The sequence below is a fragment of the Armigeres subalbatus genome, chromosome 1 (genome assembly GCF_024139115.2).
Source record: "Armigeres subalbatus isolate Guangzhou_Male chromosome 1, GZ_Asu_2, whole genome shotgun sequence".
Lineage (NCBI taxonomy): Eukaryota > Metazoa > Arthropoda > Insecta > Diptera > Culicidae > Armigeres > Armigeres subalbatus.
In genome coordinates, this window is record NC_085139.1 from 337,074 (window position 1) to 356,473 (window position 19,400).

The following is a 19,400-nucleotide window of genomic DNA, read 5'->3' on the forward strand; positions in this document are numbered from 1 at the left end:
CTATCGCAGAGAGGTCAATTTGGGGTGCACGCGGCATCATCATTCTTGATACCAGTCGTGCAAAGGGAAGCAGGCGCGAAGTCGACCCTTCCCACCTTCCAAGGACATAGGGCGTGGTAAGGCCACCTGGAAAGCCGGCAATGCGCTGGCACGATACCATGGTGTTCTTCTAAAAAAGCGAGTCACGATGTTCGATGCTGCAAGGACACGCAGCTAACCTCGAAGATGCGTTGTGCACTGGCCCCCCTTTGAAGCATTACTTTCTGGTTGTTCCGAAGGGATGATGGGCTTGGCGGCAATGGAAACGGTTTAGCGAGTCGGGGATGGAGTCCTGTCACCCTAGTTTGCTGTTGGAGGTGGTCCCTAACCCCGCACTACCTGGACAACCCAGGATGTCTGTTGAGAAGATTACCCCTTCATTGCTTAGGAAAAAAAAACACACACACACACACACACACATCAGCCAAAGTATTGACATCCAGTAAGTCCCGGAGGGACCAGGGCATTAGAAGAGAAGGTAACTCAAGTAACCTTCTGTTGCTTGGGTGGGTTTATTGGGTTCGGCGGGCTGGCCTTCTGCCTTCCGCGCCAACCTCACTCCCTGAGTGATAATTTCAAGTGTCTGTAAGCAGATTTGCCTTCATCCCTCTATAAAAAAAAATAAAAAAATAAAAACACACACACACATACTCACACACATACAGGCGTACAAACACATGAACGGGCTACGAAATGGTGAGTTGACGTCTGGGAAGAAGCGACCTACACAGCTCTGGTCCTCACAAGTTTCAATCTCACGCTTACACGGGTCTTCCGATGACAATCGACCGCCAGCTAAGGGTTTTGTCCTTAGCTGGTAGTGCAGCCTGGGCACTGTTGTCCTTCTGAAATCAGCTAGAGTAAGGGGGTACGATCAAGGGGACCATCGTCCCTAACCCCTAATCCCAAGGCGTTAAGTGACCCGTGCCGAGAGGATGCATGGCCAGGGGGTGAAATAATGAGCTAGGCCTTTAACGAAACCTGTGGGGTAACTGGGCACCCTTCACAGTAATTGTCCCTTACCGCGTCATGCTGGGCTCTGGTGTGGTGGACCTCTTTTCCCGAGCAACTCGTGGGATCCAAATGGAAAACAAAGTCAATTCTTCAATTAGTGGTAGTAGTGTAGGCGACAACCCCTTCGCAAAAGGTGGGTTGCCCAGGTCTCCGCCTAGGAGGCCAGAAGCAATAGTCGGCAGCTGAACCCCGGCCAGGTACCTCCAAAGCCGGGGAAGGAAGGACCTGGAAAGGTCCGTCCACCCAGGAAAGACGGTGGTAAGGGGTTACGGCAGGCTGAGAGCTCTCAGCCTCCCCAGACCAGGGAAATAGAGGGGGGTAACGCCTCCTGGACTCTGTTAAAGAACGAGAGGAAACCGAAGACGTCAAGGACCGAAAAGAAGGCCCAGGCGAATGAGGGTAGCTAGAAGTCTAGGGTAGGCGCCAATCGCTTAAGGGGCGATGCCCTAGTCATCAAGACGGACGACGCTAAGTACTCGGACGTCTTTAAGGCGATGAGGAGTGACGTCAAGCTCGGTGAACTCGGCGCCGACGTACGTCGAATAAGACGTACCCGGATGGGTGAGATGATCCTCGAGCTGAAGCGGGGTGTCTCGCAAAAGGGCGCCGCTTACAAGAAGTTGGCGGAGGAAGTCCTAGGCAAGGCAGTCAAGGTGAGGGCACTCACGACGGAGGTGAATCTAAGGGTTAAAGACCTGGACAAGATCACCGAAGTCGAGGAGCTCGTCACGGCACTGCGGCGACAGTATGAAGTGGAAACGCCCACCGCAGCCGTTCGGCTACGGAAAGGTCCGGCAGGGACGCAGGTAGCATTGGTTCGGCTATCTGCAGCGGATGCCTCCAAGGTAGTCAAGTTAGGGAGCGTCAAGGTGGGATGGTCGGTGTGCCCTGTGGGCATATACGAGTAACTCGAAGTTTGCTTCAAGTGCCTGGAACCGGGGCACAAGCAATGGGACTGCAAAGGTCCTGGCAGGAGCAAGCTCTGCCGACGCTGCAGATTGGAGGGACATAAGGCACAATGCTGAACGAACCCTCCAAATTGTTTGATTTGTTCCAGCAAAATTGTGAACAGCAAGCACCCCATGGGGGGTTCGAAGTGCCCGGCGTTTAAGCGTGCTGCAAAATCACAGTGCAGGTAACGCAGCTGAACCTGAACCTGAACCACTGTGATGCAGCCCAGCAACTGCTGTGTCAGACACTTGCTGAATGGGGGACGGATATCGCCATCATAGCGGATCCTTACCGGGTACCTGTCAGGCCGAGTAGATTATCGACGTTACGTTCTGGAGCCCTGGCCAAACGAGTAGTTCGAACTGGAGGTTAGATGATGGCTACACTCACAGCGACCACCTGGCGGTTCGCAACAGTATCAACTATACGACCGGCATTCAGCGGACGGAAGAAGGGGCGAGGCCAAGCCCTCTTATGTGGAAGACATCGTACTTCGACAACGAGGTATTTAAGGAAACGCTCCGCCGCGAGCAAAATACTCTCGGCCTGAGCGGCGAGCAACTGGTAACAGTACTCTCGCGTGCATGCGATGCCACCATGCCTAGGAATGGGAGGCCACCGGCTTACTGGTGGACTCAAGCAATTGTGAACCTGCGCCGCGCCTGCCTACGAGCACGAAGGCGGATGCAGCGAGCACGCATAGAAGAGGAACGTGTTGAACGACGGGTGGAGTTCGTGGTTGCTAGAGCCGCTTTGAAGACTGAGATTAGATCAAGCAAAAAAGCATGCTTCGAGGGCCTGTGTCAAAGTTCCAACGCGAATCCTTGGGGTAATGACCCGAGTAGCACACTTGTCGTATACCAGTCACTGTGACTTATATGCGACCAAATCCAGTCTCATTGGAGTTGCTGCAACAAAATCGATCGAAATTGTGTTACTAGGGGACCAAGACACGTGGGGCGATGCACTATAGGGAATTCTCATACAAATGGGCGATCAAAAATATGTTTTCAATGAGAACTGTTTCTATGCAACATAAATTATGTAAAGGAATATTTAACCGTGATGAACTTACTTTCAAGATAAAAAATCACGTTAATAAAGTATTTAAAAAAATATATTTAAGACCTTTTTTTTCCCATTTAAGGGCCATCATTAACCCTTCAAAAATGTGAACAGCAAAAAAGTTTTTTTTTTCAGTTTTTTTGGGTATTTTTTTAGTGTTTGTTTCCAATAGATACAACATGCATAAAATAGAAATCAATTATATTTATTATAATAATGTTGTTCATTTTCTAATCATTACGAAGTCCAGAGAATAAAAACCACAATTTCCAAGAAAACTTTGATTACAGCGTTCTCGTAAAAGCGCAAATATGCGCAAGCAAATCAATCGCTAAAAGGAGGTACTAGGGCTATATTTCAATCCCTCATTTACAGATGAGAGGACATTTGGGGATATTACCCGGGTAGAAGCCGTGATATTGATAACAAAACATGATATTAACTTGTTTGAAATAAGAGTAAAAATAACAAGCAAAAATAACAAAAAAATGCACCGAAATATCATAAAAATATCAGGTTTTGATGTTACCAAGGACAAGGGGTTCCGCAAGGTTCCATACTGGGTCCGATATTGTGGAACGTCATGTACGACGGTGTCTTTAAGGTTAAATTTCCCGGTGGGCGTGGTAATCGTCGGCTTCGCTGACGATATTACGCTGGAGGTCTACTGCAAATCGATCGAAGAGGTGGAGTTGACTGCAGCCCACTCGATCGCAATTGTGGAGAAGTGGATGAGTTTCAGGAAGTAAGAACTGGCTCACCACAAGACTAAGGTGGTTGTTGTTAACAACTGAAAATCGGAGCAACAAGCGATGATAAGGGCAGGGAAATGCACGGTTACCTCTGAACGCTCCATCAAACTCTTGGGGGTGATGATCGACGATAAGCTCACTTTTGGTAGCCACGTCAATTACGCCTGTAAGCGTGCCTCCACAGCTATAGTGGCATTGTCCCGGATGATGTCCAATAGCTCTGCGGTTTATGCCAGCAAGCGCAAGCTTTTGGCTAGTGTCGCTCTGTCCATACTGAGGTATGGGGGCCAGTTTGGGGCACGGCCCTGCGTATTAACTGCTACAGAACGAAGTTAGAAAGTACGTATAGGCTCATGTGCATAAGAGTTGCGAGCGCGTACCGTACCGTGTCGTACGATGCATTTTGCGTCATCACCGGTTTGATGCCTATTGACATCGTTATCGGTGAAGACATAGAGTGCTTCGAAATGCGCGGCTTGAGAGGCATCCGTAGGACTGTCAGGTTGGCCCTGCATATTAACTGCAACAGAACGAAGTTAGAAAGTACGTATAGGCTCATGTGCCTAAGAGTTACGAGCGCGTATAGTATCGTGTCGTACGATGCACTTTGCGTCATCACCGGTATGATGCCTATTGATATCGTTATCGGTGAAGACATAGAGTGTTTCGAAATGCGCGGCACGAGAGGCATCCGTAGGACTGTCAGGTTGGCCTCAATGGTCAAATGGCAGCGTGCGTGTGACAGTTCCACTAAGGGTAGATGGACACATAAGTTGATACCGGAGATAGGTACGTGGGTTAAGAGGCGCCATGGGGAAATCACTTTCCACCTGACCCAGGTTTTTACAGGCCATGGTTGCTTCAGACAGTATCTACAACGGTTCGGACACTCGGCCTCGCCCTGATCCTGTGAATTAATTAGAGTTTTTATCTTGCTTTATTAAAGTTTTCTTTGTTCGGCGCAGGGAAAGCACTCTGAGAATGGAATTTTAAAAAGTATGTCTTCTCTCTCGTTTTTTTTTTTCAATGTAGTGTATCAAGTTTGGTCTATCCAGTAAGGTTCATGACTCTTCAAAAGCAATGTGAAGAACTTGGTGTTAGCCATTTGGCTTGATACTACACCATTAGGTTAAAAAACGCAACTCTCGGGCCTTCTTCTTCTCCCATCTGTTTTTATCTCCCATTTTTTCTTCTCCGCTGTTTTCCTTCTTTCTTCTGTTTTCTATCTTTCTCCTTTCTCCTACTTTTTTCCGTTTTTTCTTCTTTCTTCCTTATGCCTTTTTTATTTTGTTCCTACTTCTCTCCTTCTTCCTGCCCATCTTTCTTCTTTCTTCCTACATCTTTGATCTCCCTTATTTCTTCTTACTTTATATATTCGATTTTCTTTTTCTTCTTTCACCTGTCTTCTGCCTTCAGCCTTCTCCATTCCTTTAAATCACTTTGTGTCAGTGTAGGTAAAATCTCAAATTCTCAAATCTCATGAGCAATTCAAATCAAGCGCGAGTCAAATTGCATCACACTCATGGGCCAGAGAATCGCTCATGATTCAAATCGGGACTTGTATCATTGCATGATTTTTGCGTGTTCTTCGTTGTTGAATGGTTTGATTAATTTTTGTTAATGCAATGGCTGATGAATCCATATCATTAGCATTGGCATTGAGCATTTCGCACAAATGCGTAGGTGGTACAAACCAAGGCTTTTGTACGAGAGTAGCATAACTTTCATCCGTTACCACAGATATTGATTTGGGACTAATCACTATCTCTTAGATGGAAGCAATGCCCTCTCCAATAATCGAGATCTGTCCTGGCCACGTCCTCGCGATTGCTAAGGAAGGGGAAGGATGGTTTGTTGGACTTAAGAAAGATGCAGAGAACTCTACGACCTCTCATAGGTGTCGCGGGAGGTTTTGGAATGTGTGGGAGGTTATAACAGTAGGAATCGTTTTGGTAGAACGTGAAACACAGAAAGAACTAAGATAGAAACACAAAATAGGAAAGGGACGTGTAATTGAACCCACGACCTCCTGCTTATAAGGCAGACGCGGTAGCCATTAGACCAACGAGCTCATCTAACAATGGCTGATGAATCCATATGTACACAAAACATATGCCTCGATTACGTTTTCATAGTTTTTAGTGCGAAATAAGTTTTCAGCGTGTGAGCGAAGCGATGCAATTCTGTCCGAGAAACTCAAGCACGATGATCTCCCTACAGAATCGCAAGCGAGCTATCTCGTTTATGAAGCCTCGATGATAGAGATTTGAGTTCGATTCTACCAACACTTATTAAACTACTACTCGGTTGCTAAAGAGCACTTTTTCCCCTTTAATCAACACTCCTATTCCATATAATTTTCTTCGTAGAACATAAAACATGTGTCCCAAATTTGGTTGAAATCGTTCCAGGGGGAAGCTACACTGAATTGTCCGATTTCTAAACAGCACCCCTCCCTCCACATCCACATCCACATCCTTTTTTAAATGAAGCTAACAAACTTCCCGCTACCCCATATAATCTTCTCACCAGAATTGAGAATGTGTGTACCAAATTTGGTTGGAATCGGACCAGGAATTCAGAAGTTACGCTGAATTGTCCGTTTTATGTGTACACAATTTGGTTGAAATCGGGCGTGGGTAGGGCTTCCATTTTTTTCCATGAAACGTAAAAAGAAATATTAATTTCGACATAAAACAATTATACGAAATGAAATCAAAATCGTAACTTACATGTTGTCGTGAAATATGGCTAAAACAATAGCGTTACATTCGACTTCAGGGGATTTATATTACATTGCTACATGGTTCTCAAAGAGCTGTTGAAAAGTCTGAGAAAGTTTTCTGTTTGATTCAAAATACATAAGCTCCGTATTCATCTTTTATGTGCAAGTGAAAATGGTTTTGGAAGGTCTATTATTGCCGGTAGGCTTCGGTGGAGAAGTAAGTTTTAAGATTAAAAAACACCAAAAAAGTTTAAAAACCTAAATAAGGCTTAAGAGCCATCAATTAAAGCAGAAATATTAAAACATTAAAAAAGCTGTTTGAAATTTCGAACAGCATCAAAAACGCATACAATTGCATGTCCAGAAAAAATATCAGCATATCATGATTTAGAAAAAAATATGAAATATTCAAATAAAACCATTCAGACATATCTCAAAGTTAAAACGGTTTTCGGAATATGAGGCTATTTCGTATTTGAAGCAAAACGGATTAAAGGTCATAAATGAATAATCTGACAATAATATGACAAATCTACCAAGCCATCACTTCCCTTCCTTTAGAAAACTGGTAGCGCTGCACAAATAAATAACTTTGTTCAATCTGTTGGGAAGTTTAATCACAGATACTAATAATAATTTATCGCAACGCCCACCGCCGCTTAGACCTACTAAACATAAGCATGATAAATGAAAATTTATTCTTTGTTTCACCTCCTTTTAATTCGAATTTGGATTACAGACAATTCTATAGCATGGTCAGTTATGAAGTTTTCGTATTAATATGGGTTGAGAGCGAAATATGTTTTTGAATAGTAGTTTTATAAGGGGAATAGTGAGATTTTTGCCTTTCTCATACCCATAGTGTGATATATCAATTGACTTAGCTCGACGAACTGCGGTGATGTTTATATGTGTGTATGTATGTGTGTGTGTACACAATTTGTAGACACACTTTTTGGAACTCATCATTATCCAAATTACTCGCAACAGGTTCCATTCGACGAGGAATCCTGTCTCATTGTATGCTGTTAAAACTTGGCCAGAACGAACTATGGGACCAGAAGTTATGGCCACTATTTTTATGATCAAAACACGCTAAAAAATACTCATGTCTATATTTTTTTTAGTATTTTCTGCACGAGAAAGGCATCAACACCGCTAGGTGGATTAATCAGGGTTTTTTCTTCGTTATTTAAATGTTTTTAATCTATCAATTAAGTTCAACGCCGATAGTGAGGAGATGTTAATCAAACATGTAATTCATACCTTCTCATCAAATATGAAAAATAAGGAAATTATTACGATACATTTTGGTATATGTTAATTTTCCGGGAAATTCGGAAAACTAATATATACATCCCGGGAATCAGGGATCCCGAGAAATTTGATTTCCCGGGAAAACGTTTCCCGGATTGGAAGCCCTAGTTGCAGTGAATTGTTTTAACCAGGACAGAAAACTAGAAGAGTTTTATCAAAATCGGATTATTGTAAGCAAAAAGGTCATTATCAGTTGCCCAAACCATGATTTGTAAATAGGGACACGGCAGGTATTTCCGTCCATCGTCGTAGGGGCTAAAACCAACGAAAGCAACGTACATTTGCTAGAACTCCACTATAACAGAACGTTTCTACTGAGCTTACGATTTGGTACGTATGAGTTTTACAAAAAAGCGTCTCTTTTATCGGTTTTCGAGACTATGACGAACAGACGAAAATACCTGCCGCGGCCCTATCTCTGGAAATGCTATGATTGACATAAGACGCTCGCAGGTTTTATTCGTCATAGAATACTGTTCCATTGGTCCCTTTAATAATTTAAATCTTATCTCAAAATATAGGTAAATGAAATTCAATTGTTCTCTAATTTCGAAATACGTTCGACAGATACACGTATATAAAAAAGCCAATACATTATTTTACTATATTTTCCAGACCAAACTTAACTTGCTAGATATCTAGTAAATACATTACCTAATTCTTGTAAACCTAAAGCTGTATTGCTAACTTCACTTCCAGGGCACTGCAGCGGAACATCCATTAGAGGTTGATGTCCACTACCGTTGTAGTATGAAGGATAGTATGCATTTGACACGTATCCATTACTTTCATTTGGTGTTGAGCTGCTGGTTGGTGTCGAAGGCTGTACAACTGCTGCTGTCGTGGGTATGGAGGCTGACGGATGCATTTGCACAGGAGACGCGTATCCATTGTGATGGTGGTGATGATGGTGATGGTGGTAATAATGTCCACTCATACCATGCGAATAACTATTGTAGTTATTACCATTGTTGGATCCAGAATTATGTTGAGTAAGTTCACTTGCCGGATGGTGTAAGTATTCATTTCCGTTCTGCGTTATGCCATTAACATTATTATATCCATTGTGGAAACTATATTCGTCACTTGGCGGAAACTTTGGCTCAATATTGATACCCATTGATTGAAAGTGGTGTGGATAACCCATCAGAAAAGAACTCATTTTCCATATATCATAAATAAAGCTTCATATATTTCATCAGCACTATACCACTCAAATATCTTCTAATCAATTAACACTTGTCACCGATATTTTCATTGTGTGATATTCCAAGCACTTGTTTCACCAATTTGCTGCATCATTCCAAAATATATATTCATGGACCACTTTTGATGTAAAATATTGATTCCTCAACCGATCTCCGACAAAGCTTCACATCTATTCCCCGATTTCGCGCACACGTCTACACCGATCGACGAACTCTTTTGTTATGCAGTTGAGAAAATACGGTAAACGAGAATTGTGTTGATTTTGTCTTTCTTAAGAAAATGATTTATACTTATTCTTGTCTCACCCATATTTCATTGATTATGAGAGAGAGTCTGGAAGATACTGTGAAACAGTCATAAGGAGAACCATGCCTGCATAAGCCACGCCCCCATGCTGCGCCATCTCTTTTTCACTTATCGGTGTATGTAGGAGCAGTAGAGTATGACTAGAAATATCATCGGCATGAATACGCTCTCAATGGTGCTTTCGGGCAGTGGTGCCAGAACTTGATAAACGTATTGCTGTTTTGAAGAAAGGTACTGGTATTACTTTTAATATCATATTTCATACAGAAAAATTTGAATGTTGTTGAGCTAGTCAGATCAATATTTTCATTTTTTTATATTTTCACAATAGTTGCTACCCCAGACGGATTCAAGCTAGAATGTGCTGGAAAACACGAAACCAGAACCGAACCTCATCGATTTGAGTGAAACCTGGTCTTGAGGTAGTTATCTTTCAAGAGTGATCAAATCATAAATGTTGCTGGTGGTATAAACCAGGTCTGTTTTGTTTTGTTTTTTTTTTTAAATTCATCTACAATCTGACTACAGTAGATCGGTGTCTTCATAGAGTGACTGAACCGATTTCACGGATCGTTAATGTAATAACACTATTGTATAGTGCATTATTAGTTTAGATTGGTAATCATCTATCATCTACAATATGACCATTATTTGTCACAGCATTGAGCGTATGCCAATAGTTTTCCTAAGAAATTGTTTCCTATAAACGCGATTGCTGCAATTTAAAGTTGTATATTTTCATGATAAGGCTTATAATAATGCATATTCGCTTCATTACCATTTATTATTTCAAATATATAATTGCAAACAAATGAAAGGTACAATCAAAGCAATCGACGCATGCGGACCTGTTGCTGACACTTCGCTGCAAAAAGTTTTTTTTTGCAATTCCTGATCATAATACCTGGTTTACAGATCGTCTTTGAGTGATAAAACGGCCTACTTGCTTTTATGACCATTATGCAACTGAAATGGGTTGCATAATAGTAGTTTGTGCAACTAGTTGCAAAAAGATGATTTTTTCAGCACGAGTTGTACGTTTATCCAACGAGGCTTCCCGAGTTGGATAAATACTACGAGTGCTGAAAAATCGAGTTTTGCAACGAGCATAATGTTCATTAAAGCACCCATTTTGTTGGTATGGAAAAGTAAGCCGTTTTATCACTCAAAGGCGAACTGTAAACCAGGTATTATGATCAGGAATTGCAAAAAATCTATTACAGCACAAACAATATCAGAACAGTAGTTTCATGACTACATTTTGGTGAATTAGCTTGTGTAAGTATTCAAATAGTGTATTCTCTGCGTCGCGTCATAAATTAAATAGTTTGATGAACATGACATCACAATTTTTCAAATGCAAGTTCAACTATTACCTAATGGTTTGGAAAGCTATACAATGTGGTACGATAACATGCATAACAGATTCCATGGAATCTGATAGTTCTCTGCAGAATTTAGTTGCACAAACTACTATTTTGCAATCCGAACTTCCGTTTAAATTCAATATGCATGTTTGCGCATTGCTTTAAATTCCATCAATTTCAAACATAAGAAAACAATTTCAAATAAATATTTGAAAGCAAAACAAGGGTGACATTGCGCATCTAGATTCAAACATAATTCTATCGAATCGAGCATGTTCGGTATAACGGCTTTCGATTGGATCTCGAATTCGAAGACAAATTGTCTTTCATGTTACCAATTTTTGAGCACTTTTGAGAATATCGAGATGTTTTGGCATTATGGATATTCTTTTTTTATGTTTTTAGGGTATTTTTTTTTCATTTGATTGAAGTTCATCACTCTTATGAATACTCGATATAACACTCGAGAACGGCTTAGGTTGAATAGAGCGTTTTCCATTGGCCACCTTTATTGCTTTCGAATGTTGTTCGAGAGATATTTCTTGCTGAAAGTTTCTAATTTTATTTGTTATTACACAGCAAAAAATATTTACATTTCAACGACATGTAAACAGGGCCAGTCGTAAAAACACAGTAATTGAATTTGTTGTTTGATTGAAATTAACATCGAAATCAATGCACATATTAAGAGCATTGAAACAGATATAAAATTAAACGAATAATCATTCATTATTCAATTGATATATAAATACATCGATATGCATTTAATTGTCCACCAATAAAACTTTAACTTTACAAGATCGTGTAAATTTAAACGGGTTGAAACAATGCCAAAATGAATGTGAAAACAAGATGGTTGCAGAGCTCGTCAAGAAAACGGGTAATTAGTGAACAAATTTATTGTAACTACGTGAATGGTAAGAATAGTTTTGTTGAATATTATTTTATTTCAGAATAATTGAGGGGGTCAAACGCAAAGAGATGTAAGTGACAAAAAGTTAGTTTTGAGAAAAATGAGTGCAAAGTTTTTCAATATTTTTTCGCTTCATACAAATTGTATGAAAGTTCAAAAAATTATAGATTTTCTGTGAATTTTCACATTTTTTATATATATCGTACAAACTACATCAACATATTGCCGCAAAGCTCGAGAACCAAAGCTTCTATTGCTGTAGTCAACTCAGATTTGACCAAAATTGCACTTACACCCCTCGGCTTCTAACCCCCTCAATTATTTATTTTAAAAATTTCTAATTGAATATTTATTTTGCAGTCTATTCGTTTGACCTTTCGGCTCTGAATTTCGGTCTGACACCATTTCGTGGATAGATAATTGGATATTCCTGCCTGAGTTTACCGGGTCATATTGAACTAATTGATATATTTGATGTAATTGTAAATATTTATGTTTTCATTTAGGCGTAAAATAAAACAGTGAGAAATGAAACTTTATTCATTTTTAAGATTAATTGTATTTGGAAGTGGGCAGTGGGAGCGGACGTTGGATTTTACATTCATGTAATTTTAAATGCGCCCTCCAAGCCAAACGTGTAAAATTCAACGATCTCAATTGAATTTTAAAGTGATGTAAATTTAACATCGAACTTAATTTTAGATGTAGTTCGATGCTCCAAATATGTGCATCAAAATAAATGTAAATTTACACAAAAATTCTAATTGTGTAGTACTGTACGTGAAAAGAAGAAATGTTTTATAATTGTTTTTCATAGGAAAGAATGTCATTCGTATGCCTATTTTTATAGTTACAAAACAAAATGCTATTTCCAATAAGTGTTGTGTAATACAAATAAATTTTCGGTTATTTTGGTATATTATATTTATTCTGCTGATTTTAATAATTCATAAAAATATTATCAAACTATACCAAAAAACATGTATTTTTTTTAGTATTATTAATATATAAATTACTGAACTCGTTGTTCACTCGATTATTCGAAGATGAGAACTATTCTCGAGAAACGATCTTATAACTTTATGAAAATAGCACACTACAATGCAAGGAGTTTAACTAGCAACATTGAAAACTATCGCTTCTTCGTAGTAAATTCCAAATTAGAAATTTTATCTGTTATCATTACGAACAATATAAGAGATAATACGACTCGATATAATCGGCAAAGACCTAGGCGACGAATACAGGATCACGATTGGAAGCTTGGAACATGGAATTGCAAGTCGCTAGGTTTCGCAGGTTGCGACAGGATGATCTACGATGAATTACATCCCCGCAACTTCGACGTCGTGGCGCTGCAGGAGATTTGCTGGACAGGACAGAAAGTGTGGAAAAGCGGGCATCGAGCGGCTACCTTCTACCAAAGCTGTGGCACCACCAACGAGCTGGGAACCGGCTTCATAGTGCTGGGTAAGATGCGCCAACGCGTGATTGGGTGGCAGCCAATCAACGCAAGGATGTGCAAGCTGAGGATTAAAGGCCGTTTCTTCAACTATAGCATCATCAACGTGCACTGCCCACACGAAGGGAGACCCGACGACGAGAAAGAAGCGTTCTACGCACAGCTGGAGCAGACATACGATGGATGCCCACTGCGGGACGTCAAAATCGTCATCGGTGACATGAACGCACAGGTAGGAAGGGAGGAAATGTATAGACCGGTCATCGGACCGGATAGTCTGCACACCGTATCGAATGACAACGGCCAACGATGCATAAACTTCGCAGCCTCCCGCGGAATGGTAGTCCGAAGCACCTTCTTTCCCCGCAAAAATATCCACAAGGCCACATGGAGATCACCTAACCAAGAAACGGAAAACCAAATCGACCACGTTCTAATCGACGGTAAATTCTTCTCCGACATCACGAACGTCCGCACTTACCGCAGTGCGAATATTGAATCCGACCACTACCTCGTTGCAGTATGCCTGCGCTCAAAACTCTCGACGGTGTACAACACGCGTCGAAGTCGGACGCCGCGGCTTAACATTGGGCGGCTACAAGATGGTAGACTAGCCCAAGAATACGCGCAGCAGCTGGAAGTGGCACTTCCAACGGAAGAGCAGCTAGGCGCAGCGTCTCTTGAAGATGGCTGGAGAGATATTCGATCCGCCATTGGTAGCACCGCAACCGCTGCGCGGCACGGTGCCCCGGATCAGATAAACGACTAGTATGACGGCGAATGTGAGCAGTTAGTGGAAGAGAAGAATGCAGCATGGGCGAGATTACTGCAACACCGCACGAGGGCGAACGAGGCACGATGTAAACAGGCGCGGAACAGACGAAACTCCGATTTTCCGGAGGAAAAAGCGCCAGCAGGAAGATCGAGACCGTGAAGAGACGGAGCAACTGTACCGCGCTAATAACACACGAAAGTTCTATAAGAAGTTAAACCGTTCACGTTAGGGCCACGTGTCACAGCCTGATATGTGTAAGGACATAAACGGGAACCTTCTTACGAACAAGCGTGAGATGATTCAAAGGAGGCGGCAGTACTATGAAGAACACCTGAATGGCGATGTGGCAGACGAAGATGGCGGTATGGTGATGGACCTGGGAGAACGCGCGCAGGACATAATTTCACCGGCTCCGGATCTCCAGGAAATCCAGGAGGAGATTGGCCGGCTGAAGAACAACAAAGCCCTGGGGTTGACCAACTACCAGGAGAGCTATTTAAACACGGTGGTGAGGCACTGGCTAGAGCGCTGCACTGGGTCATTACCAAGATTTGGGAGGAGGAAGTTTTGCCGCAGGAGTGGATGGAAGGTGTCGTGTGTCCCATCTACAAAAAGGGCGATAAGCTGGATTGCAGCAACTACCGCGCAATCACATTGCTGAACGCCGCCAACAAGGTACTCTCCCAAATTTTATGCCGCCGACTAGCACCAATTTCAAGGGAGTTCGTGGGGCAGTACCAGGCAAGTTTTATGGGCGAACGCTCCACCACGGACCAGTTGTTCGCCATTCGCCAAGTACAACAGAAATGTCGCGAATACAACGTGCCCACACATCATCTATTCATCGACTTCAAAGCCGGATATGATACAATCGATCGGGACCAGCTACGGCAGCTAATGCACGAACACGGATTTCCGGATAAACTGACACGGTTGATCAAAGCGACGATGGATCGGGTGATGTGCGTAGTTAGAGTTTCAGGGGCATTCTCGAGTCCCTTCGAAACCCGCAGAGGGTTACGGCAAGGTGATGGTCTTTCGTGTCTGCTATTCAACATCGCTTTGGAAGGGTAATACGAAGAGCAGGGATTAACACGAGTGGTACAATTTTCAATAAGTCCGTCCAGCTATTTGGTTTCGCCGACGACATAGATATTATGGCACGTAACTTTGAGAAGATGGAGGAAGCCTACATCAGACTGAAGAGGGAAGCTAAGCGGATCGGACTAGTCATCAACACGTCGAAGACGAAGTACATGATAGGAAGAGGTTCAAGAGAAGACAATTTGAGCCACCCACCGCGAGTTTGCATCGGTGGTGACGAAATCGAGGTGGTAGAAGAATTTGTACTTGGGCTCACTGGTGACTGCCGAAAATGACACCAGCAGAGAAATTCGGAGACGCATAGTGGCTGGAAATCGTACGTACTTTGGACTCCGCAAGACGCTCCGATCGAACAGAGTTCGCCGCCGTACCAAACTGACAATCTACAAAACGCTAATTAGACCGGTAGTCCTCTACGGACACGAGACCTGGACGATGCTCGTGGAGGACCAACGCGCACTTGGAGTTTTCGAAAGGAAAGTGCTGCGTACCATCTATGGTGGGGTGCAGATGGCGGACGGTACGTGGAGGAGGCGAATGAACCACGAATTGCATCAGCTGTTGGGAGAACCATCCATCGTTCACACCGCGAAAATCGGACGACTGCGATGGGCCGGGCACGTAGCCAGAATGTCGGACAGTAACCCGGTGAAAATGGTTCTCGACAACGATCCGACGGGCACAAGAAGGCGAGGTGCGCAGCGGGCAAGGTGGATCGATCAGGTGGAAGATGACTTGCGGACCCTCCGTAGACTGCGTGGTTGGCGACGTGTAGCCATGGACCGAGCCGAATGGAGAATACTCTTATATACCGCACAGGCCACTTCGGCCTTAGTCTGATTAAATAATAATCTGTTGTTGAAACCTGTCCCAAATCTCTGTTATCACTAAATATGAAAATGAAAATGAAATTGACAACTTGTAAAAATAAAAATGCCGAAAATGACACCAGCAGAGAAATTCGGAGACGCATAGTGGCTGGAAATCGTACGTACTTTGGACTCCGCAAGACGCTCCGATCGAACAGAGTTCGCCGCCGTACCAAACTGACAATCTACAAAACGCTAATTAGACCGGTAGTCCTCTACGGACACGAGACCTGGACGATGCTCGTGGAGGACCAACGCGCACTTGGAGTTTTCGAAAGGAAAGTGCTGCGTACCATCTATGGTGGGGTGCAGATGGCGGACGGTACGTGGAGGAGGCGAATGAACCACGAATTGCATCAGCTGTTGGGAGAACCATCCATCGTTCACACCGCGAAAATCGGACGACTGCGATGGGCCGGGCACGTAGCCAGAATGTCGGACAGTAACCCGGTGAAAATGGTTCTCGACAACGATCCGACGGGCACAAGAAGGCGAGGTGCGCAGCGGGCAAGGTGGATCGATCAGGTGGAAGATGACTTGCGGACCCTCCGTAGACTGCGTGGTTGGCGACGTGTAGCCATGGACCGAGCCGAATGGAGAAGACTCTTATATACCGCACAGGCCACTTCGGCCTTAGTCTGATTAAATAATAATCTGTTGTTGAAACCTGTCCCAAATCTCTGTTATCACTAAATATGAAAATGAAAATGAAATTGACAACTTGTAAAAATAAAAATAGACAAACTTAGTCTGTGAAGTCGTATTTAAACCCTCAGACGTCGCAGTAGCGAAACTAGTTGCAATTTTTAGCATTACACTGGATTTTGTTTTTACACCATTTACATTTTCTCAATTTTCCACTCATCCTAAATGTTTAACGTATATTAATTACCATGTGATTTTTCTTTGATTTGTTCTGGATTTTTTGAAACATGTTGCGAAGAGTTCGGTGGCAAATTGAAGTCACACGATTAAAAATACGAGCGAAAAAAAATCGTGTAAAAACAAAATCCTGTGTATTTACGAAATTGCCGATTTTAGCATAAATTTTATAATGCCAAATTTTAATTGAACATTTAAACTGATCGACCATTTAAGCACATTATCATTCATGCTAATCTTTACTCATCCAACTTGCCACAGGTTCTGCATCAATCATTGATTTATTTACATGTAAGGTGGAATCAGTAATCACGATTTCATTTACATTGCTTACAAATTTTAACTTCCGAAACCTAGTACTGATGTTTACTGGACACGTGAATATCAATCTTCTTTTTTGTCAGATTAACGATGCGTAGATTTTGTTGGTGTATTCAATTGAGTAGAGATTAAAGTAAAACTAAAATGCTTCAATGATTTATTTTTCATCATTCTCGATAAGCCGTCCGACCGAGGGTTATGAATGCTGGAAACACGATAAAATGGAGAAACTTCACCTTTCTTAACTTACCAAATCGAGAAGTCAATCGTACGAAACAAGAATATTTCTAATGATATGGAAATGCTAATATCATCTTCTAAACTCAGACGTACATGTTCATGAGAGAATCAGAAGCGAAAGTCGAAATTTCGTAGTTCCGTTAGGATACGGCAGGCATAAAGAACATTCTTCATGCCTGCCGTATCCTAACGGAACTATCAAATCTATCTAATCTAATTGTATCATGAACATGTACTTCTAAGTTTGGAAGATGATATTAGCATTTCAAAATCATTTTAAATCCTTCAACTTCACATAGAAGTAAAACACTTGTCTCATTAATTATAGAGTAAAGAATATTTCTCCTGCCAGTTAAGTGCTGACCTTCCTGCTAAGCATCTTCGAAAGAACATTGAACGATTGGGCTCACTAAACGCCACTTACCTTTAATCAAAATGATGATGTTGAAACAACACCAAATTTCTCATTCAGGTGTGTTACAAATGAGGAAATACTCAATGAGTTTGTTTCTGCTTCTTGTGATGCTGCTGGTTACGATTTAATTCCGCTCAACGTTTTAAAAATGTCTTTAAGTGTTACTCTCAAATACATTGCAAACATCTTTAACTATTTATTATTTCCTCGAATTTTATTCTCTATAGAAACATTTAAAAAGTAATTCCAATAGGTAAGACCAGTACTGCAAAAGGTCGTAATCGTCATAAGACAGAGAGACCGGTGTTGATCTTAATCTGTAGATTAAAAAAAACACTTAAATAAAGTTAAAAAATATAATAAGACAGAGAACAAAGCGCATTCTCTATCTCAGGCGACCAAATGAAAATATTGTGGGTCCTTTGATTTAATTCGCATGAAAAGCAGTCATGAAAGGATGTTGTGCTTTGTTTTCAAATTATAATCTATAAATTATTAGATATATATATAATATATATAGATGTACCAGTTGTGGAGTTGTGGCTATAGCACCAGTTGCCGCACTAGTGCTTAATATGTCAAATGTCCAATTAAATCACCGCAAACCAAGTTCATATCGATACTGCATGTTTATATGATACGATAACACCTTTGATCCCCTCGAAAACCTAGTAAAGCATAATTGTAAAAAATGATTTTGCTTAATTTTTGACGTCCTTTGCACCAGTTGTCGCACTAGTGGCCCCAATTTGATCAATCCCATAAGAAAACAATGGGATTTGTCAAATAAAGAACCAATATTAAGAATAGTGCCACAACTGGTGCATTCGTTCCTATTATGGATTAATCAATTTTGAGGATTATAACAATTTTTTTTGTCGTTTTTCACAGCTGTTCTAAGGAGCAGGAAATAAAACCTTGCGCTTGATACATAAAGACCACCCACATGTCTTTTACCTATTTTTAAAAAAAATATTTGTTCTTATGTATGGCGACAATTGGTACATCCACCCTATGCAAAAAAAATAATGACTCGTCGATAAAATACTCATATTCCTTTAACCCACCAAGCGAGTTGAAAGTGTTTCTATATAGATTGATAAACATCCCATGATATCTCTAATTGAAAATGAGAAACAGCAGTACTGCAAGACTGACCACCCTGGCATAAACCGCAAGACTTACCACCCTGTTGCTGAAAGAGATTATCGTCCAATAGGTAGATATTATTTGTGCGTTTTCAAAAAATATTTGAATCATTACATCGACAGCCGGCTGGCAAGAGTTTAAATAGAAACAGTTAAACAAAATAGTCTATGGGTCGAATGCCAGCTTGAGGCAAACCTCCATGACCAACCTTACCCTACCCAACCACTAACTCCGTAGAACATATGAGGGCGTCGCCAAGTTGGGGGCCTCTCGTTAAGGTAGTTCTACATCAACATTTCCTTTCTTATCCCTAGTTACGGTAAAGATGGGCGTTGCTGGAAGTAGTAATCCTCATGCTTATGTAACGCACCAACACACCATCTGTTCGTTGATTTCAAGGCGGCATACGACAGTATAGACCGCGTAGAGCTATGGAAAATTATGGATGAGAACAGCTTCCCTGGTAAGCTTACCAGACTGATCAAAGCAACGATGGATGGTGTGCAAAACTGTGTGAAGATTTCG

General features: G+C 41.7%; 1 protein-coding gene across 1 annotated transcript in view; it reads right to left on the reverse strand.

The window, feature by feature from the left end:
* LOC134219441 (homeotic protein deformed) overlaps nucleotides 1-9,312 on the reverse strand; it is a 49,211-nt gene extending 39,899 nt beyond the window's left edge. Inside the window, exon 1 of the mRNA XM_062698173.1 lies at nucleotides 8,518-9,312. Coding sequence (XP_062554157.1) covers nucleotides 8,518-9,025 — 508 coding nt within the window. The 5' untranslated portion in view covers nucleotides 9,026-9,312. The remainder of the gene's footprint in view (nucleotides 1-8,517) is intronic.
* Between the last annotated feature and the right edge of the window lie 10,088 nt (nucleotides 9,313-19,400).